At 44.7% G+C, this 24748-nt stretch overlaps 1 protein-coding gene across 1 annotated transcript in view; it reads left to right on the forward strand.

Moving 5' to 3' along the window:
- The window catches only part of TMEM132E (transmembrane protein 132E), an 881764-nt gene that overhangs the window by 567916 nt on the left and 289100 nt on the right, over positions 1-24748 (forward strand). The window contains exon 2 of the mRNA XM_069226765.1: positions 13636-14542. Coding sequence (XP_069082866.1) covers positions 13636-14542 — 907 coding nt within the window. The remainder of the gene's footprint in view (positions 1-13635; positions 14543-24748) is intronic.

Raw genomic sequence — 24748 nt, forward strand, 5'->3', positions numbered from 1 at the left:
GGCGAGCATCAGCATGGTACCAGTGGTAAGCATACTGGCACTGAGTGGGTAAATAATACAGATGGAAATGTGGGACCCCAAATCCCCCACGTTTGTAAGGGAGCACCAAGGTGTCCCAGCTAATTCAAGGCTGTCTGCTGGCCCATATGAGCGGTAATAGGAACCCCCGCAGGGTGTGAACAAAAGGAGTCAGTGAAGGAGATGTAAGTGTTCAGGAAAAAGTATAGGAACCTAGGGAGGGGGATCAATGTTAAAATGGCAATATGGCATGCCAGAGAGAGAGAGAGACTGATCCAACCCTCCACTTGTGTGGTGAATTTGTACACAGCTGGTCCGCAGTTCTGTATCATCTGTTCTTTGTCATGATGTAGATAGATACCGAGGTACATCACCACACAAGAGGGTATTCTCATTGTTCCGGCTCACTCTTGTCAGTAAGCAGGAATAGTTTGGATTTGCTCCTTTTTATACTGAGGCCATAGTGACCTCCAAATCTGACAATTTCACAAAGTAGCTTTGCCACATTTTCCTTGGGATGTTGAACAAATAATAGAATATCCTCCATGTATAAGGAAAGTAATAGGGGGCCAGGTTAAAATTGTAAGTTGCAATGTCGATGTTTTTCCTGTAATTGGTGTACCTGAGGGACCATTGCTATAGTGGAAAGTGAGGGCGACAGTGGGCCCCCCTTCAAGGGTCTCGCATGACAGCAAAAGGGGGTGACAGCCTCCCTATTGGCACGGATTCCAGTCGTGGGTTGAGAATATAGCAACATGAAAAGGGATATGAAGCCACGTGGCATGCCCAACTTACGTAGTGTGGCTTGCAAAATGGGACATTCTAATGAATTAAAAGCTTTCTCAGCGTCTAATAAGGCCACTGCAGCGGGGTGTTAGGGACAATTCTGTTAAGTACTGAGAAAACTGTATGTAAGTTTAGGGTGTAGAGTGGTGGGGAACAAATCCACCCTGGGCCGGAGATATAATCTTGTCCATAAGGAGGGAGAGGCAGGTGGCGAGCATCTTAGCAAAAAAACTGTTGTCTAAATTAAGTAGTGACAGTGGTCGGTATGAACTGCTTAACCACAGATATTTGCTGGGCTTGAGTTGTGAGATTACTGCCTCCCGCAATGTTAGTGGTAGAATCTTGGTGTTGAGGGACTCCATGTACATGGCAAGTAGTTGTGGTGCTAAGATATGCTTGAAAGCTTTATAAAAATTACCTGTGACGCCATCTAGTCCGGGGGCTTTCAAACCATCTAAAGAATCCATGGCTAGGACTATTTCTTTAAAAGTAAAAAGTTCACTGAGAAATTGCTGTTGCACATTTTTGAGCCAGATGATAGCTATCTCAGTGAGATACGTGGCCAGTCCAGTGGCTCTCTAGCCAAGAGGAGTAGAGGCGTGAATAATATCTGAGCACTTCAGCATGGATGTCTACCGTGGTACCATCTGCAAGCTGTAATTCCGGTATATACAAAGCGTCTCGAGGGGGACGAAAGAAGTCTAGCCAATGTGTCCCCCAATCTTTCGACCTCACCGTTGTGGCGTGCTCTAGCATATTTGCCCTGATTATACATCTCTTGTTCCTCCAAGTCATGGAATCAGTCAGGATGGTCTGGACTTATGAGAAGACTGGGCGTCAGCTGTTTTGTGGCTCACTAGACTATTGTGAATGTCACGCAGTACCCGAGAGTGCTTGGCAATGTATATGCCTGTGATGTAAGCTTTGAATACCTCCCATTGAATGGCTTGTGAGGAAACAGCACCAAACTCTAAATTAGGTCAACAGTCTTTATTGAATTTAAAGTATTCTATGATGATAGTGCAGAGTTCAGTGCTGAACAGCTTATTTTGGACAGCCATGGTGTTTAACCGCCATTGTCGTTTGAGACTGGTCTAGAGGGGTATGTGTAAGGACATCTTGACCAGTGCGTGGTCAGAGGTGGTGCACTGTGAGTGCGTAATTGAGTCTAACCATAGAGTTAAGGTTCTGGAAACAAGTCAATAGTCAATGTGAGACCAGGTATTGTGTGTTGTGGAGTGAAGGGTATATGCCGGGGTAGAGGTGAGTTGCAGACACCAGGGGTCTCAGAGTGTATGGGCATCTCAAATGTCAAGGAGAATAATGAAGGAGCATGGCTTGCATGCGTAGGTAGCTGTGGTGTCTAAAAGCAGATCTAGCAACAAATTGAGATCGCCCCCCAGTATGACATGGTCAGCATCAAGGCAGACCATCTGAGTCTGTAGCATTTGAAAAAATTCTGGGGAATTTGTGTTGGGGGCATATACGTTGACATGCAAAATGGGCTGCCCTCCTAAAGTCCCGGCCACCAATATATATCTGCCATCGTCATCAATAGTGACGGTATGGGGATGGAGACTTTTATGCATGAGGGTGCAGACCCCTCGTGAGTAGGGGCTATAACATGAAAAGTATTGGTGCGGGCCCCAGGGGTTAGCAAAAGTGTGGGTAGTGCTCAGGGTTAACTGTGTCTCCTCCAAGACGACTATCGGTGTGCCATGTCTGGTGAGGTATCGTTATACTTGCTTAAACTTACGTGGGTTATCGAGGCCTCTGATGTTCCAGGACAAAAAAGTGGTATTGACAATAGACTTTCCTTTGCTTAGTCTGTTCATTATTCAGCAACCTGATTTGGATTTGTGCTTGTAGTGTAAGAGATGTCTGTGATGACACTAGACATTGCAACAAACCAAAATCATAACCCCTCCCCCCCACTCCATCACCTGGCTGGAAACATTCCCGGTGAATTCCAAATATAACAGTTGAGTAGCAAAAGAAAAACCTTCAAAGATTTCTATGTGACCTACACCTGGGGGCGAGGGGTAACAACACCTTAGAGGATAGCCCCATTTGTCACAATCTTTGATTTAAGAAGAATGACGAGGGGTTGGGTCTGGTGAGTTCTAGAAAAAGGGTAAAGATGTGCAGCAGTTGAGCAAAGTGCACACGGCTGTGTGGAATTGTCACAAAGAAGAATATGGTGGAGGGTCATGTGACAGTGACCTGCTTCTGTGGAATCCATCAGCCCGGTGGGAACAAGTCATCACTGATAGTGGTTTGAGAGCCTGAGAGTGAGTGGTCTGACACGTTGTGTTGAGATGAGGAATGGTCTGTGTCCATTTGTTTGCAAAACGCCAGGGAATCGGCTTGGTTATCAAAGAAGCAGGGTTTGCCATTAACGTCAGCCTAGAGATGAGCTGGGTAGAGCATGCCATAGCGCAAGCCCAGTTTAAGTAGTGTTGCCTTAGTGTTTTTGAATTTGCAGCATGCTTCCTGGACCTCCATCTTAAAGTCTGTAAAGATGGAGATACTCGTGCCTTGATACTGAAATTGACCCAGCTCTCTTGCCATCCGCAGCGCAGTGTCCCGGTCCCTGAAGTTGAGGAGGCAGGCAACTATTGGTTGTGGTGGAGCACCTGGAAACAGGGAGCAGGGGGTGGGGGGAACCAAGAGATCTGTATGCACTCTTCACAACAAAGGTAGGCATGACATTTTGCTGGCCTAAAAGTTCGGGGAGGAGGTGATTGACAAACAGATCGAGGCAGCCAGTATTTGTGGATTCTGGTATTCCCAAAATTTTGTGTCGGCCACGGGCTTCCAGTTCTTTGTTCTTGATAGTGACTGTGCAAAGGTGGGATTCTAACTTCTCCAAGCATTTAGAGGTGGTGGCAGCGCTATCTTCCATCCCTGAAATGTGGCATTCTGTGTTGTCAAGGTGTGCGTTCTGCTTGTCCATTTGCTCCCTGATGTGGTTGATCCAATGAGGGATTATTGAGGGATCAACTCATGTGTCTATGGCACTGAAGACGGCCCAAATCTCCGCCATGACGGCATCCATCCCAGAATGTTGTTCAGCGGACAGGCCCCCTGTTTCCCCAGTCACCAAGTCAGGTGGTAACTCAGTGGTGTTGGTTGCCTTAGATTTTTCAAAGGGCAATTTGCGTTGCTTGAGGTCACCCTGCACCATGACTGGTGGGAGTGCAGTGGGTGCATCTGAGGCTAAAGTGACCATTGTAAAGAACGTTGCAGGCTGTGTCTACAGAGCAGGTCCAGTGACGTGGGCTGATGTGCGCCCATGGATAGTACAAGTTGTAGTCAAATTGCCCTCACACATACAGCTTGTCAGTCTGGTCCGGGTGTTTGGACCAGGAGGGGGTGGGGAGCCACCTTTAGCTCCTAGAGTAGGGGCGAGGATGCCTGTGTTTCTTATGGCCTGGTATGGAGGAGCCAAGGTGAGGTTGGTGGCTTCTAGGGCAGCATCCACAGGAGAGGCTGGACCGCCTCCTTAGTACAACTTGCAGGCTTGTAGAGTTCAAAAAAAGGGGTGCTGGAGAGCATTATGTCCCAATATATAGGCAGTAATAGAACAGTAGCCTGAAAGAGGCAGAGCAAAAGTGTGGGTGTTATGTCGAGATGAGTCGGTCTGCCAAGCTAACATATAGGGTGCAGTGGCAGCAAAGTGTCCTACCAGTATAGCGAGGATGCAAGCGGTCTCCTCTCTGTTGTCATGGCGGTGGGCCTAGGGGAGAGGCTGCAGCGTTACACCTAGGAGAACACTACTCATTGCAGGAACACGCCCAGCCAGGTGGACGCCTACATTCCTAATATGATTGCAGGCAGCATGCTGTGGGAGGCCAACCGTGCAGTGCAGACTCTTGGAGCTTGGAGGAAGTGGGCACCGGCAAGGCGGTTCGTCTGGCGTGTTCCTCACAGGCAGTTGTGGTGATTCGGCTGCAAGGCCAGGATTCATGAAATGGCTGCCAATTGAATCATGCTGCCAAGGGGCATGACGAAGTTCGGTGATCCAGGTTTTGTAGCCCCCTGCCAGGTGTCCTTGATGAGTTGAGCGTAAGACTTATGAGACTGATCAGTGGTCTAGTTTGATGATGTGGAACAATAGTAATATTTTAAAGCCGTTGATTAGGAAGAGCCCCCCGAATATCGAAGCACCAAGAAGAGGTCAGGTAATTTTCCAGGAAGCCATTGATTTGATTTTGGTAATTTTTGTAGTGCCCAGACAGATATTTGGAATCTTCACAGGTGCTGTAGAGGAGGTCCTTGACACTGGTGACGTAAGGGATCTTGGGCGTAGGTGATTAAATGTACAAGTCTCAAGGGCAATATTTGAGTACCTCTGAATGCCTCGAGTCGAACATCAGACATTAAGGGCCTGCGGTTTAAGTTTGCTGTTAGTTGCTAGCTAGAACAAGTCGGAAAAGGAGGGCGGGGTCGGCTACTCTTGGACATTCCAAACAGCAAAGCAAGGCCTTGTGATCTCTCTTGTTGAGAGCTGCACGCGGAGGCATCTATCCCTCCCTCTGACAATCACTGTGAGAGCATAATTCAAGATTTTGAGCGCTGCAGATTCTGGAAACAGGATGAGTGCAAAAGATGCAGTTGATCAGGAAGATTAAGCATATTTATATTATTTTTTGGCTTACACGCATCTATGGAATTATTACATGACAGAGTATGGGTGGTATTTGTCCTTTTTTTGTAGATGCTGGCAATCTTCTCTGTGAAAACGTGTTGTATTTTGGGGAAAAAAGGCCTGGTGACTTATCTGAGGGGGACATATATGTTGTCTGTGGAACTTCGAAACATTTGGTGGGATAGTTCCGATGGTTAATGTGCAGCACCAAAGACCAAGTAATGTTTGGTCATTGGACGTGCGAGTGCTAATGCTCATGAATGAGAGTTTCAGGACTACTCATGGATCTGGCAGGGCTGGGGTTGCTCGCATGTCAAAGTGATGGGCTTTAAGGTTCTATGCATTGTTATAGTGAATATTAGTGATGACAGAATTATTGAACCCCTACTCCGAAACACCTTGCATCTTAAGTGTTTGTGGTACAAAAATATACTTGCACAAATTCCAAACATTTGCTGCACTGCTTTTGATGTTGTGTGGAGTTCTTCAGCAAGTAAAGTTAAATGTGTAATACACAATTTGGATACGCTCTTGAAAGCTGTGCTTTCTGTTGTGGTGTTTTTGAAGGAATGCATTTTTGCATCCTTGTGAAGATAGCTTACTGGGATTTTGTGGTGCGTGGTGTTTTTTGTGGTTTGCTGTGATTGATTAATTCTCTAGGATGATTTATTTCACATATTTGTTCTTATGAGTGTAGTCAAGTACTCGGTGAACCATCAAGTGAATATCTGTTTGTCATGCTGGCTTTGGACCAGTTTGTTAAAACGAGACTGAGAGTTTTCCAGAAACTTTTGCCTTCAGCAGATTCTATATTGATCCAAAGCAATAATATAAAATCTTGTATGAAAAGAGAAGACTTTGCTTTTAATAAGCTTTCTCACTGTTGCTTGGTAATGCTTGCTTTTTACGTTTTCATTTCTTAGTCTTTATTTTTAGCTTGTGTTGTTTTAGGAAGTCTCCCTTTATCCCATTATGTTAGCTGCCTTTCTCTCTGTCCTATATCACTCCTAAGTGGGTCATGAATATTTGCCCAGGCAGGTTCTCTTAAAGCCAATACAACCATTATTGTATTCGCTGCACTTGTTATTGATAAACTAGAGTGGGCCAGTAAAGAGGTTACTGCCTGCTTCTTGTGTTTAATGAGTTTTGCCTCTTTTTAATGTTGTTTCTTCACAGAGAGAGCCATTTTAGCTGTCGGTACTGCTTACCCATGTCAGCTAATCGCCTCTTGTGTGTTGTCAGACTTTTCTACAAGTTATATAAACACGCAGTGCTTTCCTTTAGATCGACTTTAGGTAGGTCTTCCCTTTGGTATTCTCTTTGGCTTTTTACATTATTCCACATTAGTTTCAGTTACTACCAAGTACCAATTTCTGTTGGGTAATGTAGATTGCTACCTTCTTACCGTGTGTAGTGTGTGTACTACAGCTCACCTCATTAGCAGTGTCTAATGTAATTTTTTAGGTCTCAGCATTTTATTGTGCACGTGCTGATGTTGCAGTATGAGGTTGTGTTTTTTACCCAATTCTGGTAAAATTAATTTCAGCTAGACCCTGCAATATGTTTTGTCAGTTCTCAGATGATCTTGGAGAAAAAGGGTCTGCTATGACAGTTAAACTCAGAAGCTCCTAGCCTAACTCTTAACAAAGAACAATATGTGTCCCTTGGTCTTAGCGGAAATCTAAAGATTGAAAAGTTACAGGGTCTAGGGAGACAGTAGATTACTTGTGATGTCTGGCAGTAGACTAGTAAATTGATAGGGTAACGGGAGAGGTGGCAACGATGTGACGGAAATTGCTAAAGCCGAAGTACTTACCTTGTGGATGGTCGCAGCAAAGGGTTCCAAGCTCAGCTGGGTGGTGGCGCCCAACCCTCGCACGCACAGAGGTCGTTTAGTGGAGTCTGCAGTCTATTGTATTCAGCAGCAGTGTTGACTTTTCTGATCAGTGGATCAGGTGATTATACACAGTGGAGAGAGTTGCGTTGATTGATGAGGGCGCTCCCCCTCCACCCATGTCGCCTTTGAACCCCTCCATTACTTGGCTTTCGATGTTTTTTAGAATATTTGTAGGAAGCGCACAGTCACTCCATAGGAGTCGCTTGGCGCTAGCACCTGATACAATTAGAAAACTAGACTTTTACTCTAATAGTCCTGGGCAGTGAACCCGCGTCACTCAGGCCCGTGGCCCTGCCTCTTTTACTAAAAAACAATAATAAACATAGTTTATTGCCGTTTTTCAGTAAAAGGTTTGCAGCCGGTGAGGCTAAGTGTAATGCTCCCAGAATGCTCTCTGATTAGATGCATATGTTTGCAGTAGCTTGTAAGCAAGATTGATGATTATTTGCTTTCGAAATAAAATGTTCAGAACAGAATGCAAGTAGGAAAAAAATGTTTCGCTACTATGAAATTTTAGGTGCTATTTCTTTGAAGCGTCATTTAGTAAAATGTGTTGATACAGGGAAAGATCTGGAACAATGTGTCCGGACCCACGCCTGCGTTGTTCACGCAAGTGGAAAGAAGCTTTGCTGAACAACGCAGGCCTTTTCTCTGCCTTAACCACGGATGTGCTGAACAACGCACATGCGTGGTTAAGGCAGATGAAAAGGAAGATCCATCGGGAGAAGATGTGGTCAGATAAGTGGGGCTGAGGCAGGGTTGGGGTAGTTTTTAGTGGTAGGGGTGGGGGTGAAGGGATTTGGGTAGTTAGGTTATTTTAATGTTTTTAAGGGGCGGGGTGGGGAGGTCGGTACTATGGTTTTTATGGCTGGGTCGGGGGGTCAGGGTATTTTGTTTTTAGGAGTGGGGGTTGGGTGGTGGGGTAATTTTGTATTTAGGGTGGGTGGGGTGGGGTGGTCCGGTTTTTAGGAGCGGGGGTCAGGGTAATTTTGTATTTAGTGCGGGTGGAGGTGGTCAGGTTTTTAGGGGTGGCGTGGGGGACAGGGTAATTTTGTATTTGGAGGGGTTGGGGTAATTATGTTTTTAGGTAGGAGGGGGTGGGCTTTTAGGGGTGGGGGTTGGGGTAATTTTGTATTCAGGGCAGGAGGGGGATTGGGTTTTTAGGGGTGGGTGGGGGGTTGGGGTAATTTTGTATTCAGGGCAGGTGGGGGGGGCAGTTTTTAGGGGCAGGGTGGGGGTTGGGGTAATTTTGTATTCAGGACGGGTGGGGGGCTGGTTTATTAGGAGTTGGGGTGGGGAGGTCAGGTATTTTTGTATTTAGGGCGGGGTGCAGGGTTTTCAGGGTGGGGGTCGGGGTAATTTTGTATTTAGGGCAGGTAGGGGGCCGGGTTTTTAGGGGCAGGGGTGGGGGTGTTGGTGTTATTTTGTATTCAGGGCAGGCGGGGGTTGGATTTTTAGGGATGGGGTGGTGGGTCGGGATCATTTTGTTTTTAGGGGTTGGATAGTTTTATTTTTGGGGGGTGGCGGGATCATTTTTAGGGCTCAGGGTGGGTGGCGGGTATCGGGGTAGTTTTTAAAGGTGGGGGTCGAGATACTTCTGTTTTTAGGGGCGGGGGTCAGGGTAATTTTGTTTTTGGGGGTTGGGTTGTTTTATTTTTGGGGCGGGGGTTGGTTTTAGGGCTCGATGGGTGGGGGGTATCGGGGTAGTTTTTAAAGGTGGGAGGTCGGGATACTTCTGTTTTTAGGGTCAGCGGTGGGGGGTTTGGGGTAATTTAGATTTTAAGGGTTGGGTTTTATTTTTGGGGGTGGGGGTCGGTTTTAGGGCTCAGGGTGGGTGGTGGGTATCGGGGTAGTTTTTAAGGGTGGGGAGTCTGGGTATTTCTGTTTTTAGGGTGGGGGGTAGCATGCGACAACCACGCATGGCGTTTCCACACATGCCTTTACTAGGCATGCCTTTACAATGAAAAATGGTTGTAAAGGCATTCGTGGTAAAGGCATGCGTGGAGACAACGCGGTCGTTGTTCCTACCGTGTTGTTCAGGCGTGCATGCTTCCATCATACAACCATTGATCCATGCTAAAATTTCCCACAAATATTTCTAATGGAAAATCAGTGTAACCATTTTCAACACGATTATGGGACGTATGCAAATAAACAAGCACTGGGAAAGCCAACCGATCCGACATTTTTTGTGAGTCTTTTGGTTTCGTCAATACGTGGCTTGTTTTGACATGGCTTTTGTAACACTTTATTGTTGTGGGAGCTGCCAGGCCCTCATCACTGTAACAAACACTGGCAAAAAGAAAGAAAAAAAGTTTTGGCCTCAACAAGCACACTTTACCACTAGTGGCATAACAAAAGCCCCACAGCCCCCCTCCAGGGGGCACACTCAGCAAAGCACCTACTATGAGTGAGTCTGAAAAGGGAGCCCTCCATGTTATTTGCAGGGGGGGGGCTCCAGTTTCATTACGCCACTGACTGCCACAGTAGTTCTTAACACAGAACAAAACTACTTTGTGTGCCAATATGCTCCATGTGGAAGAGCAGAATGCGATCATTCACAGTAAAGCCAGGAGATAGAGAAAGAGAGAAAGAGAAGTTTAATACAAACAAAATGTCTTTGTTAACAGCAGACCTAATTAGGGACCCATTTCTTAAAGAAAGTCACAAATTGCACCCATGGTATATGTCTTTGAATTAGTGGCTTTCATGAATTCACAAGAACTTACAGAAGTAGACCAGGAAATCGTACTCCTAGAAAATATTTGTGAACTGGTTTTAGCACGAGCAAATATGCATGTGTAGATTTGCTCGTGTGAAAATCTGTTGAGCGTTTTACAAGTTCGCCTTCCCTCTGACCACTTTTTTCCCAACCCTGGAAAAACGTCTACGTCTGCCATTGTGAGGAGTACATTTCCAACCTTTCTCATTATGGGAAACGATTAGGGAAGAGCTGGTGAAAATCCTTAAAGCATCCAAGTTAGTAGGTTTGCAGACTCAAAGGCATTCCAGCCCTTACTGCTTGGCTTACTGCTTCCTCCAGCCTCAGTATGTAGATCTGCGGAAAGGTGGCAAAATAAGGAAATTGCTATAGTAGGGGTTACAATTGCAAGTATACAAGTCCTTCTATAGTAGTAACCCTAGCATAATCAGAGAGGCTATTATCATAGCTCTTACATAATGAGATTGCTGCCATAATTTGTCCCCTCACTACATGGCACCAAAGGGACAAGTAGATTTTTTTTTCCAGGGACAAGTAGATTTAAGAAGCAACCTGTCCAATGGACAAGTAGATAATTATTAAATCCCACACCACTGCTCTGCCAGGAGTGCTTACACTGTCCCATTAAAGTATGGAGGCCCTGCCAAGAAGTGTTTACACGGTCCCCATTAAAGTACAGGGACTCTGCCAAAGAGCACTCACACTGCCCTAATAAAGTTTGGGGGCCTTGCCAAGGAGTGCTCAAACTGCACCATTCAAGTATGGGGGTCTTTGCTAGTAGTGCTTACCCTGCTCCCATTAAAGTATGGGGACGCTGTCAAGGAGTGCTCACACTGCCCTAATAAAGTATTGGGGCGCTTCCATGGAGTGTTTGAATTTCTCCATTCAAAGTTAGTGGATATCCCGTAGATGAGGCCAGTATGTTGTTTGACGATGGATGGAAATGACAGAGGTGTGGATGGAAGGAGTGAGTGCCATATTGTAATGCTGTTTTATGCATATTCTGACTAAGGTCAGACTGGCCTACATGGTAAGGGTAGGACTATTCTGATAAGTCAGTGTATGGGCTGGTTTCTTGGCTGTTTGTGGGTGCCTTTTTACAGTCTGATGACCTAGGTTTTACTGTCGATTTCTCTGATATTAAAACAAACACTGCCTGCACCAAGCAGAAGTGCATGCATTCTTTAGCACATTATAACACAGCTATACAGCTCTTTAGAAGTTCAAAATCGACCCTATTTGCAAAATGTGGCCCACTTTGCTTTTAGCTTTCTTATTCGCTAATGGGGCCCTTTTATTTTAGGGCCATGCCTATTTTCTGTGTAGTCCAACCCTGGTTGAAACATGGTTTCCCAGGGGTTTACGAAGGACCGAGCACACATTTACCATCTCTTGGTGCTCCACAGCACCCTGTACCCCCTAGTGGTACTGCCTGTCTCTTGGTGAACCACAGAACCCACCACTTTTCATTGTGCCCACCCTCTCACTCACACTGGAGGCCAAAGGCCTCGCCACTGTGCAGCAGGTTCCTTAGATAGAGTCCTCTGTGGCCTAGAGGTGAGCCCCCACCAAGCACTGCTAGCCTACCACTGTTTATACCCCTTCCCAGTGTGCGGTCGGTGGACATCCGTGCTGGGCAGAAGCCATAGTGACTCCTATTGAAACGCTGTGGCGTGGAACAAGAGCCCGAGCAGATCAGCCCCGTTGGTTTCTGCCTGGTCTCTGCTTACTCGTGGAGCGACCGCTATTAAAAACATACAAACACACACAAGAGGTGTGCTAGCTAGGTCATAAATGGCAGCAAAAGCAAAGAATTTCAAAGACAATACTGTTTACTAAATGGTGACAGTGACGCCTGTCTTAGGAGAAACCAAACATCTGACAATCACTTGTGTTTACAAAGGTGTATGAGCGCACAGAGAAGCCCGAGGACACAGCCTTTTTTAGCCTGACCTCACAGGAACAGCCCGTGTAGGACCCGCACCCCCACTCTCCCAGAGGAGTCAAAAATGTCCGTTACTGGCATGGGTCCGGATGAGTTAAACACACAGGGGTGCAGCAGAGTGAACCCCATCGCCATAACTTCTAGCCCTTGTAATACTTGACTTGTCGATGGTGGTGATTGCTATGCAGAGTCTCCTTCACTATGTATTGTTCTAGACTGCTAGTTTTTTATCAGACTTCATTATGATAGGGATTCACTGCCAGGTTATTGGTTTGCAATCTTATTTGGTGTAGATCAGTGGTTCCCAACCTTTTGACGTCTGTGGACCCCTTCATTATCATTACTGGAACCTGGGGACCCCCACGGAATCATAAATTGAACCTGGGACCCCCCCCCCCCTGAGTCATTACTGGAAGCTGGGGACCTAATCTGTTAATATTATTTCATTTCCTAAGCAGTCGTGGACCCCCAGTGGTCCCCAGACCACAGGTTGGGAACCACTGGTGTACATTATGTTCTATAACAAAGGATTAAGAGTGCCTATTGCTGATTAAAGTCTTTGGTGGGATTTGAATTTGGAGTCTTCATTGTATCTCATACTCTAGACTGATCGATTTTAGGGTCTCCATTGTTGAACAACGTGCACTGTCATTATTAATTTGTAGTCTCAATTGTTGTATAGTATGTTTTGGTAAGGTGGATTGTGGAGTCTCCATTGTTAAACAGCTGGTGCAGTCATTTGTTTATAGTCTCAATTGCTGCATAGTACGTTCTAGAATTTTCGATTGAAGGGTCCCCATTGTTGAACAGTATGATGTCAGATTATTAATTTATAGTCTGTAGTGTTGTATAGTATGTTCTAGAATGGTGAATTGTAGGGTTTCTGTTGTTGAACACAGTATGCTGTTGTAATAGTTTATAGTCTCAATTGTTGCATAGTATGTTCTAGAATGTTCTGTTGGATGGTCCCCATTGTTAAACAGAGTATGTAGCCAGATTATCTCAATTGTTGCATAGTATGTTCTAGAATGGTGGATTGTAGGTTCTCCATTGTTGAGCATCAAGTGCTGTCATATTAGTTTATAGGCTCAATTGTTGCATAGTATGTTCTAGAATGTTCTGTTGGATGGTCCCCATTGTTAAACAGAGTATGTTGCCAGATTATCTCAATTTTTGCATAGTATGTTCTAGAATGGTGGATTGTAGGGTCTCCATTGTTGAGCATCAAGTGCTGTCATATTAGTTTATAGGCTCAATTGTTGCATAGTATGTTCTAGAATTTTCGATTGTAGTGTCCCCATTGTTGAACAGTATGATGTCTGATTATTAATTTGTAGCTTGTAGTGTTTTATAATATGTTCTAGAATGGTGAATTGTAGGGTCGCCAATGCTGACTAGAGCATGCTGTCAGAGTATTAAATTGTTTTCTCTATTGTTGCTTATTATGTTCTAGGATGTGGGATTGCCATTGCTGAATAAGGCATTCTGTCTGATTATTAATTTGTAGACTCAGTTGCTGCATAGTATGTTCTAGAATGTTGGAATGCATTGTCTGTATTGTTGAAAACATTGTGCTGGAGCATTGTTTTACAGAGCATTATTCCTATCTCTTCCAGGTTATGCCAAGGTACTGCCTACAGGATCCGTTCAGCCGACTGCCACGATACCCTCTCCAGTAGTTCTTCTGCCTGTGAGCTACCGTCTGTCCAACACCCGACTAGCCTTCTTCCTGAAGGAGCCCCAACAAACTCTCCCATGGAACAGCAGCAGTGGGACTATGCAGCGTTCTGAGCCCTTTGTGGTGTTCCAGACAAAGGAGCTGCCGGTCCTCAATGTGTCACTAGGGCCCTTTAGCACTGGTCAGGTACTCCCCCGGGAGCTGCTGCAACCTTCTAGCACTCTGGAGATTCCTGACCGGCTGACAGTGAACTGGAAAGTACGGGCATTCATTATTCAACAGCGCGTGCCCTCTACTCAGCCTGTGGCTCAGGTCCTCTTCTATGTGGCCGGCCGGGACTGGGATGACTTTGATGTGGTGGACCGCTTGCCCTGTGTGCAGCTGCATGCCTTCCGTGATGTCCGAGAGATCAAGAGCTCATGCCGGCTGCGGGGGAGCCTGGCCACATGCTTGGTTCAGATGGAACTGCCGCACACCTGGTTTGGACCCGGTGCAATCCCTATGGGCAGGAGGAAGGCTCCAGAGAGCCTTGATGGCAATGCTGAGAGTCAGCAGGCAGAGCTCTTCTATACACTGCACACCCCAGATTCAGCAGGAGAGTGTGGGAGTGAGCCTACCACCCGCAGAGGATCAGCTGCCCGGCCCGAGGGCCCTACTCAGCACCCATTACTACGGATTGGGAGCATCAGCCTCTACCAGCCACCCCCGATGCAGGCCATGCAGGAGCAGCGACTGGACAGCAATGTCTACATCCGTCTACCGGATCGTCCGTTGAAACCTGGTGAGACCCTCAGTGTCATCCTGTTCCTGGCCTCCAACTCCAGCGTGGAGCACTTCACTCTCAGGTAGGTCAGACCTTTCTCATTCTGCATGTTTGGTCACTAGTAATAATTTATGCGTCAGCCATGATGTCTTGGCTCCATCGGTGGAACTTTGTCATGTATAGAAGTAGAACACCACTTTGATGCTGCATCTGAAGGTCTTCCACTCCCAAATTCTGAACTGTTCTTCCACAGTAGAACTCCAGAAAGTGTATTCAAGGAGCAAAAATAAATACTGGCGCATTGAGTAGAGTATTTTCAGAGTTAATACTTCTGTAAAGTGTAATTTTTCCTTTTTTTTAATTGTACAAGCACTTCTCCTTTAGTGGTGTAGTGCAGGACTGAAAATGTGATCCGAGTGAAACATTGCTTTTCTTGATGTTTTAAAAAATATATTTTTCTAGCTACATAGGTTAGAAATGGACAGTCAATATCACTGACTTTGGCAACTACTGGCCTTACGCGTATGCAGAGAATCCTGGAGGAATGTCAAGAAGAGGTGCAGTGCTTGGATCACCAGCAGAAACCTTCACATGGTTTTTGGCTTACCAGATATGAGGTGCAATATGGAGAGAGCTCCTGGCTTATGGACAATGAGAGAGTGTCCTTGAAAAGGGATGCTAATACCCAGATTACATGATCATTTCAAATATTCAGTACTTGAATATGATGTATACAATAATCAAAATGAACTACAACTAATCGTGTAGGTGCCATCCTGCAGTTTCCTTTTCCTAGAAAAAGGATAAACGTCATTTTTTTAGAGTAGTATTGCCAGCTAAGCTCCAGGAGGGTTGGATCCTTGCCATATTTCATTATAAACACCAACTGTGTGAATGATTTTCGTTTGAATTAAATACATACCGATCTGTTTTATGTTGATAAGCTGTAAAATCTGGTCTGGATCTCACACTTCCGGGCCAATGTTGGACATCCCAGCTGTAGAGCAGCTTTCTGAGGAAACTAATTCTGCAGCGTATGAATTAATGCTACGATAGCTTAAAGGAACAAAATGACTACTACTGGAGACCTGATCTGCAAAATAATTGGTGCTGGATTCAGGCAGCATTTGCATATACGTACTAAAATTAAGACCTCGGTAGTGGCCAGCTTCCATAACTCCTGTCTTCGGGTAGGAAGGATGTCCACAGCAAAAATGTTCCTCTCTGGAGGGGCCGCTCACAAATAGAGGCAATTTACAAAAATGGTTGCGGAGTGGAGTGTGCATTACTTACATTTATTTAACTGATTGGTGTATCTGGAGAATTTTGCAAATCTGGCACTCTACTGCTTAAAGGGCTGGGTGACGGAGAAGAATGTACATCAGTTGACCAAGGATGGTTTCTTGACCTGAGTATGTAGAGTAAACCAGCATTGTATTTTGACACACCTTACCTGGAGGTCTGGATCATCATAGGAGAGTTGGGTATTTTGCTGTTTTGTAAGCTTTTGTGGGGTTTATGACTTTATAGACTGGCCTGCTCGGTGGACCATGCTGTCCAACAAGACAGTGGAACCTTGTTTGGTTCTGATATTGGTTCTTAGCCCAAGCATATATTGCCTTGCGTTTCCCTGCAGGAGAAAGATTACTGTACAGAACAGCAGTCACCCCCCCTCATTCCCAAGGAACGAGCTACCATGTCATTACTGACCAGATAACAACTGGTCTCGGATTACAGAACATGCAAAGAACGATAGCACCTCGATGCCAAGCCCCTGGTCTGAGGAAGTCAGTTTTTACTTGGAGCCAACACGTGCTCACCATTCTGGCATCTGATATCGAAAATTCCGTCTATGTTGGTGTGTAGTTTCAAACATGAGGAGAACTCAAACGAGCCACAGAGGAAGGAGTCCCCTCATAAAGTAGACTTGGTTGTCTCTCTTGAAGAAAATTACAATACATTCTTGGGCCGTCTCCCATTGAGTCCCTCTGGCCCGAACGCGGTTTGTAAGCATCAAAGTGACAGTGAGTAATTGTGTAAGCATAAGGGTCGGCTCTTTGTCAAGGGTGTGCCTAGAGTACCTATACAAGAACCTTCGAAAGTGTAGTACGGGCAGATATTAATGTAAAGGGTCAATCCGAAAGGACGGTAGAGGGTGATATACTGGGATAGGTGGACCCCAAGCAAGAGGGAGGCGTCTAAGACAATCAACCTGTCCTTGCGTTGTACTCATCACACAAGCCGGGGCCTGCAAACTCCAAACTTGGGTTTTTCAATCATGTCCCTTAAGGTTGTGGTACCACAGACAGAGAACATTGTTGGGTTCTTCTGAGCGGCACAGACAGACGTGACAGACACTTATAAAATCTGTGTGGAAGTTTATTTTCAGATCAGCCTGGCAGCACAGTGGCCACCCCCACCAGCAGCTCTACCCCTCCGCATCCAGCCGACCAACCTGGGATCGGAACCCTCGGTACCGACATTCCACATTCCAACCCGAACACCATTCAGAAAGACACCCACACAGCACATCCAACAGAAGACACTGGTGCGTGCTAGCAGGAAGACGCTGAAGGGGTGATTCACTTATTTGTGTACCCGTGGTATGGTGGTCCCCAGAATGCGTTGTTGAAATATAATAGACATGACGACTGGATTTATACAGATAAAGGTACTTTAGGTTTATTCATGAAAACACAAGATGAACCCGGTCACTACACAGTTCTGAAACATTGAATCTTTAGAAAACAGGTTTACTTAGGTAATTTTTTTAAAGGATATTATTCTTTAAAACGTTCACTCAAATTAGACTTAAAATACAAGTCCCCTGGCCTTAAAGAAGGTTCTTGAAGCACGGGCTTCTGATTATATTTTTGAAGTCTCCGAAAGAGCGTTCCGAAGACGCTTCCCTCACAACGCTGCAGGAAAGGCTTCAAGGTGCCCCTCTCTGCCATCTCCTGCCCCCGCCCCTCCCCCTTGCTATGTAAACCTCTTGCAACCCCATGCCTTTTACGGAGTATTGCACTCCACCTCCAGTCACGTGGATTTCAGTCTATGTGGACACCTTTAGCAACAAAAAATGAAAAGAACTCATGAACAAAAAATCCAACTGTGAATAACCACCCGAAATGTGAATTATTCATGACAGCAGTCATGTAGAATTACCATGTCGATCTTTCATCACCGTGGTCCTAACGATCACAGCTCATATTCCTTTCCTATGCAAGCCCACAATTCCCTCCCCCCCCCCACCCAGGATAGTGTGCTCATGAGCTGATGCAAGTGATATGTAGATCAGGTGAATGTTTTTGAGGCGACAAATGACAATTCATCCAGGTTAAAAGGACATGTAAGGTGTTGGGGCGCGAGGGCTCCTCATCGAGGCATCTCCTGTCCGCTTCATGTCCCCATGATCATCACGCCACAGCTCAGTCTTTGCTGACTACTTTTATGGACTTAAAAATGAGCTGCAATCTTATTTTTTCATCGTTACTGCGATCTGGATGTCTAGCGCTTTCTTTTCAACTTCTCACTAGCTTTTGGACGACTCAGAACCCCACATTTAAGGCACCGGAGGTACTGAGAACATTCAGAGTTGCTTGTTGATGCAGTAGCAGGCGAAACCGGAGGGGGCCCCCTTGCAAAGAACATTGAGGGGGGCCTTCAGACTCTGAGGTCAGGTGCGGTGCTGTGAGGCTCTCCCGCACCGCAGGGACTGCGGGGGCCTTTGTTACGCCACAGGTGCTCCCCTTCCCCTTGAACCTCTTAAGTTAGGCTCGGTGTACAAAAATGTTGGCTCTGACAGTCTCGTTTCAGCTGAAGGACATCTTTACTGTGTGTCTAATGTTGGATGCCGAACCTCATTTCAGTTTGTGTTCCCTGCTCTTGTTTTTCCATCACCAGTTATACCCCAGGACCACCCATCGTGCACAGCACATTACACTCAGACATCTCTCTGAAGCAAGGCCTGGTTCTGTGTCCCATGACATTCATTTTGTGCAAATTTTCCTCTACCATCTCAACCTCTCAGCTTTGTTTCCTTAATACATTATCCCAAAATTAGTTTCTTTGTATTTGCTGTGAATGGCATAATTAGCAATATAATGTTCTCCGCTTTTGGACCAGGGGCATGGTCGCATCAAGCAGAGGTTGCTGTCGGGGCAAAGTGGTGGGATGGGGGGCATGAAACAAAAAGACAAAAAATAGAAACAAAAAAATAAAAAACTTACCTCACGCCTGCCGCAACTCCGCTCTTCTGCACTCACTGCAAGATCAGGCTCCCACGCACAGGCTCCCAGCCTACCCTGCCTGGCCTGTGGCCAATACTAATGCTGCTCTCATGCTGCTGGCAGCATGAGAGCAGTGCTAGGATTGGCCTGAGCACCCTGGCTTTACTCTCCCAGGCAGACTGGGAGCCTGTGCCTGCTATCTGCAACCTGGCACACAGCTAGGGTTGGAGAGAGCTCAGTGCGCATGTGTGTTTGGCTATTCTGAGATGGCCGGCCAAACACACATGCACACTGACAGGAGTGCGGACAACTCCCCCTCCCTGCCTGATATCCGCCCTGTCTGTTATCCCCCTTGGTCCCACCCCTTGAAAAAAGAAAACGATAATAAATGTTGTTTTTTATTGTGTTATTTTTCATTTTGCAACTGCTGCTGCTGGCGGGGGTGACGCTCCTCCGCCATAGTGATGAGGCCGCCACTGGTCACATCACACACACTGTAGATGAGGCTCAGCAAGTCATACAACATATGCTTTTGACCAGTATACTGCAGGATCGTGTTAAAACATACGATTATCTCAAGCTGCCCTAGCCACTCAAGCTGGCTGCTCTCAGGATTCTAAAAATACCTCTTTGAGACACCCTCTTGCCTGCTCACTGTGCCCCATTTTCCATCCGCTCTTGAAGTGCTCTCAAGAGTAGAGAAAGTCTCTGTCATCAAAGCCTTTTCAATTGTGTTTGGCAGAATGTTCTCATCTTACCTCTCAACGTTTTGGTACTTTGTGTCCTAGAATTGTAAAGACATTTATGAAAACCTTGCCTGCTGAAATAATTCTTCATCCTCAGACATGAAGTCTCAAGAGGGAACACAAGAAACCTAAAGATAGCATTCTAGTGCTACCGTGAAGGAATGCCAGCATTAGTAATGGATTTGTGTGAAGACATTCCTGCAGGTGACATCCTTTTCTCCCACCTCTGTTGTTTTGTCCTACCTTCTGCCTAGTAATTTACACATTCTGTGCCAGGCCAAGAGTGTCTGCCTAGGGGCATGCTGAGCACTGCCTGTTTCTACCTACCAATCCTAGGTTTTACCGGGTCAATTTCTAGCTCTGCTGATTTTCTGTGGCCACTAGGCACTGCCTTTTCCTGTCCGTTTCAATGCTAGATGTCAATTTCCTGTTTCTAGTTTGTTGGTATGGAGTTGGCAACGCAACATTCAAGTGTCAACTCAGGCTGCAACAATTTACAAGCTATATTATGTTGTTTATTTAGCACATGTCAGTAAGAGCTTCATGGCGCTGTCAAGTAACATTTTAAAAACTTTACAGGACAAAATAAAATAAAAAATGAATACACTTTAAGAATAGAAAGAATAAGAATCAGGGTATTTCTGATTAAAAAGAATGGTTTTAAACCGCTTCATGAAGAGTAACAAGTTTTGGCTCAAGATCCCAAATCTTGAAGGAAAGTTCCATTTCTTTGTCACGGCTACAGAAAAAGCAGGGATACACTCAGAAGACATCCTACTCTTCTGGATGGCCAAGAGATAGTGGAGGGCTGAGCAGACATAGTGACTTGTGATGTTTACCCAACATTACAACACACAGTATGGATAGATGTGGTATCTTAGGTTACAGAACCTGCAGAACATGGGGTTGTGTAACCATGTGGTGATGTGCCGCTCTGCAACCCGCACATCATCACTGAATGCAGGAGGTGGAATTGTGAGATGGCAGTTGGTAGAAGTCTGCTTTGGAGCTGTAACACTCTCTGGCTGTCGTTAGGGTCTCTGTTCCTTTATACTTAACTGAAAGAGTTTAACTTCTTTACCCGATGTAGTCGTGGCTGATTTACCCTTCTTAACAATAGCCTTATAAACTGTTGTCATGGCCTTAAAGGAGACCTTTTTCTGTTCTGATAGCCAGTCCAAAATTCTAAGGACTGGTGTAATATGTTTCTGTCAGTTAACTGAGCAGTCTTGATGCGTGTTCTCGACAAACTGTAGGTGATGGGTGGTGCCAGGTATCCCTCGTTTCTGCAGTCTAAAACTGATTGGACCAGGATTCTCATCGCCATCTTATGCCGTTTGGAGACAATAAATAAGTGCACCCTTTTCAGGATGTTTAGGTACAGAAAGCAGGTGTTAGCAATTTTAGAGACCTCAGTTTAAAGAGGTATTCTGATTACACTTAAATATCTAGGTTACACGCCGATTTAGCTCAGCACAAGGCCAATTAGCCTTCTCCTATGTCTCTGTTCCTCAACAGATGATGAGTAACTTTATTTTTGTATAGTTGTTTAGTTTAAGATAGTTTTGCCTCCTCCAAGAGGGAGAGACAGTTTTCCATGATGCCTTGGTTGTTTGTTTCTGCTTTGCCTACAGAGGCTTTGGACAGCCCTCAACTCAGCTGGGCAACACAAATTGGATTCCACAACATGAATTAGTTTCCTAAAAAGGAAGGGAGATAAACTCAGCTCCTGAGGGACATCACATAAAGGTTGTCTGAAACCTGCCCCCCACAAATTATTTTAGGCGATTTATGACGAGGCCAGGAAATCGAGCCTCTCCAGCTGTCTAGGTTGGCGTGATTGAGGTTGTCAAAGGCTGTCGAAATATCTAACAATATTAGGGCCGAAAACACGTGATCTGTGTTTTTCTGTAGGTAATCCAGCACTGATAACATAACTAGCTCTGTGCTGTGGCCTGTTCTAATGGCCACGGAATAGGTGCTAAGTAGGGCATTCCTGTTTCAAGGGCCTGCAGTTGAGACCAAACCACTTCTGGCACCTACCCTAGGTATGGCAGCACATATATTGATGATAGGTGCTTAACTCATCAGGTTCCAACGAGAGCTTCCACAGAAGGGTTCTCACCATCATGGATTTCCATGGTGTACTCTACCATCAGTGAAAGAGTTGGTAAATAACACAAGGTATCTAGAAAAGAAGGGGCAAAGGACCTGGGCCTGGTGGGCGGCCTTTGGAGAGTCTGAAGGATGGCTGCTGCTTTAGCTTTCTGTAAATCTGTTTCATTTAGCCTCTAGACTTGCATGTTAGACACCCTTCCTACCTCTCATTGTTTCCTCTTGGTATGCCCGTCTGTTTGATGTGGCTGTGCTTGTTCCGCAGCATCCAGTAACTAGGCTGGAAATTCCCAGTAAGCCAGAGTAGTAATTTGTTTTTGCTACAATCTCATAGCTGAGGTCTGTCAGCCTTTATCATCATTTAGGATGTTTACAGGTTTTTGTTAAAGTGGGGCGTGGAGCAAGGAAAACCTTCTCATGAAAATTGATGCTTAGGTGTAGAAAAGAGCTATATATAAAGTAGCTTTTGTATATTACCTTTATAGAAAAATGTCTTCCTCGGATAGTCTTTTCTTTCCCAGGCTTTATGTGGAAATAAGAGCTCTTAGTGCACTCTCTTTCACATTTACTGCATCCCTTTCACTGATATATGTTTAGAAGTGTACACCATTTTGTACAGAATTGTATTGGTGATAAATGCCAGAGTATCTGTGCTTTGGTAGGTACATGCTGGAAAACTGACGTGTAAAATCTGTTTGCAAAAATGTTCCACTTGGCAGGGTACCGAGTCTGAGTAAGAGCTCAACCCAGTGTCCCTAGTAGGTATTGGGGACCTATTGTTTCCAATATATTTATTACATATGATAAGAGTGGGCTTTGGGTCAGTCGCTTACTCATGATGTGATGGCTTTGCTTTGTGTCTCACTTCCCTCACAGTTTTTTGATTGGATCATATATCCTTCCTCTGCTGATGTAAGACCTTGCATTACGATGCATACAGGAGTGCCTATTTCTGTCTCTCTCCCTCTCTCTCCATGCACCCTTTCCCCTGTCATCTCAAACCCAAACCCCTCTCTTTTATCCCACCTTTTCCATTCCCCAACCAGTGTCCTACTGCCCTTCAGTCTCTGTGCGGATTTTCACCCCCCACTGAACTATTGGCAGGCAGTCATCTTAAACTGTTTTTGGCCATTTCAAGATGGCCGCTCTCCTGTGTGCATGCACATGCATGAATTGCAGGTATCTTCAAATGCCTTTTGTTTAATTTCAACATATCCTGTTCAAAAATAGCCACTGTTGAGCTTTAAACTGTTTTTTTTTTTTAAATAAAAACAAAATGCTTTTAAAGATGGCTGCTGTGGATGCACAGGACTAAATAAAAACATTGGTAAAGCCAATAGGTTTCACAGCCAAGACTTATTGAGTTTACCAATGCTTGTTAATCCATAGTGTGTGAGTGAAATAAAAAATATCATTCTGAGGGGCAATGTCCAATGACACATACTTTTAATGTTCTCTTCTCTGAAACAGTCAACTGAACTCCTCTCTTTAATTTGCACAGCCAACTAACCCTTTGAGTGGATAGGACATTGCTTAATTCTGAGAAAACTTTAGCACTTAAAAAGCAAGTAGTCAAGGAATACAATGTTTCCAATGCGAAACAATCATAATTGTGACAAATTGCATGCAATAGTGTTTCTAACAACTTAAACATGCCTTTCAAAAACAGAGAATGGTATATTTTGTGTCTAAACAAGTAATTGCTCATTATAAGAAATTGTTTTTTGACATATTGAGATTTTTTTTCTTAATGCTGAGGCTTCTTAATTATTTGCTTGAGAAATACACATTATTGTATAGTCTCACGTCATTAGTTAAGGAGGATAATTGTCATATCCTGCATTGATTAAATATGTTGAAAGTACAGCAAAATATGTAATATGTGTACAGGGTGCGCATATATATTGTGCATATAGCATGCTTTTTTGCTGAATAGTTGAAATACAGACGAATCTTAATCCATTTGTAAAACCTTGCCATACACGTTTGCTATATTATTTTTCCAGTGCCATATTGTGACATATCATATAAATATATTGCCAACCTGTGTTGTTATTTGATATAATTTTGTCTTATTTAGGAATAAAGCCAATTATATTTGGTGGAATTAGTGAGATGTGTATCTGCAAATTGAGCATTTGAAATTAAGTCCTCATTATCTACATTAAACACGAAGGCCTTCTCCCTGGAATTTACAATGGAATAAATTTACCACAGAATGTTCATATAAATGTAATACAAATAGACATAACTGTGTGTCACTTGACAAAGGAATTTGTCAGTAAGTTGAATAGTACTTCTGGAGTACTGCTCCACCTACTGATAAATGTCTTTGTTCATCAATCACACAAAAAAGCTCAGTTCCTGTAAGTGAAAAGATATGGCGTGCAATCAGGAATGCTTTGGTCACTGCCAGGAACTGTGATGCACAGAAACTATGATACATGAACCTAACAATGAAATTAAAGCCCCAGAGACCACCAGGTTCAAAAATGCCAACAAATATTCAATAATGCACTTTAAAGAAACAACCCATAAATCTTCAACACAGAGGTTGGGAGCGGGGTGTTTGGGGGGTGAGAAGACATTTGACTATTTCATCTGGGTGAAGTGAAAGACAGATATGGAAGAAGATATGAACTGGATATTGCAGGAAAATTGCCATTCCACACAACAGATGATAAAATGTAGGAAATACTGAATCTTATAATTCACTCTAGCAACTGAAATCCACAAGGCGTCGAAGACACAAAAATACAGCATAGAAAATCCAAAGGGAGAAAGTCAGAAAACCTGAAAGAACAAAAAACTATTTTGGGGGTAACAGGGCATTCCAAGTAGCACAGAGAAGACTTATTTCAGCACCACACTATACAATGGGAAGGCATGCAGAAACAGAACAACTGTCACAAAAGGGAAGCAAGGCAATTGCACATAATGTAGGGCACACAATATTATCTTGGCCAGGCAGTGATTGTTGGACTTGGCCTTTTCCCCAGGATCATCCCCAAATGTTTTGTTTTCATCTTCCTCAGGTCTGAAATCATGTTTGTTGACTTTTAGGACTCTGCACATGTTACCACTGCTAACCACTGCTAAAGTGTGTGTACTGCTTAAAACATAGTAGAATTGGCTCACACCCAACTGGCCTACCTAATGTACTTGCAAATCTCTAATAATGGGGTACTAGAGTGTTCA

The sequence above is a fragment of the Pleurodeles waltl genome, chromosome 3_2 (assembly GCF_031143425.1).
Source record: "Pleurodeles waltl isolate 20211129_DDA chromosome 3_2, aPleWal1.hap1.20221129, whole genome shotgun sequence".
NCBI classification, from domain to species: domain Eukaryota; kingdom Metazoa; phylum Chordata; class Amphibia; order Caudata; family Salamandridae; genus Pleurodeles; species Pleurodeles waltl.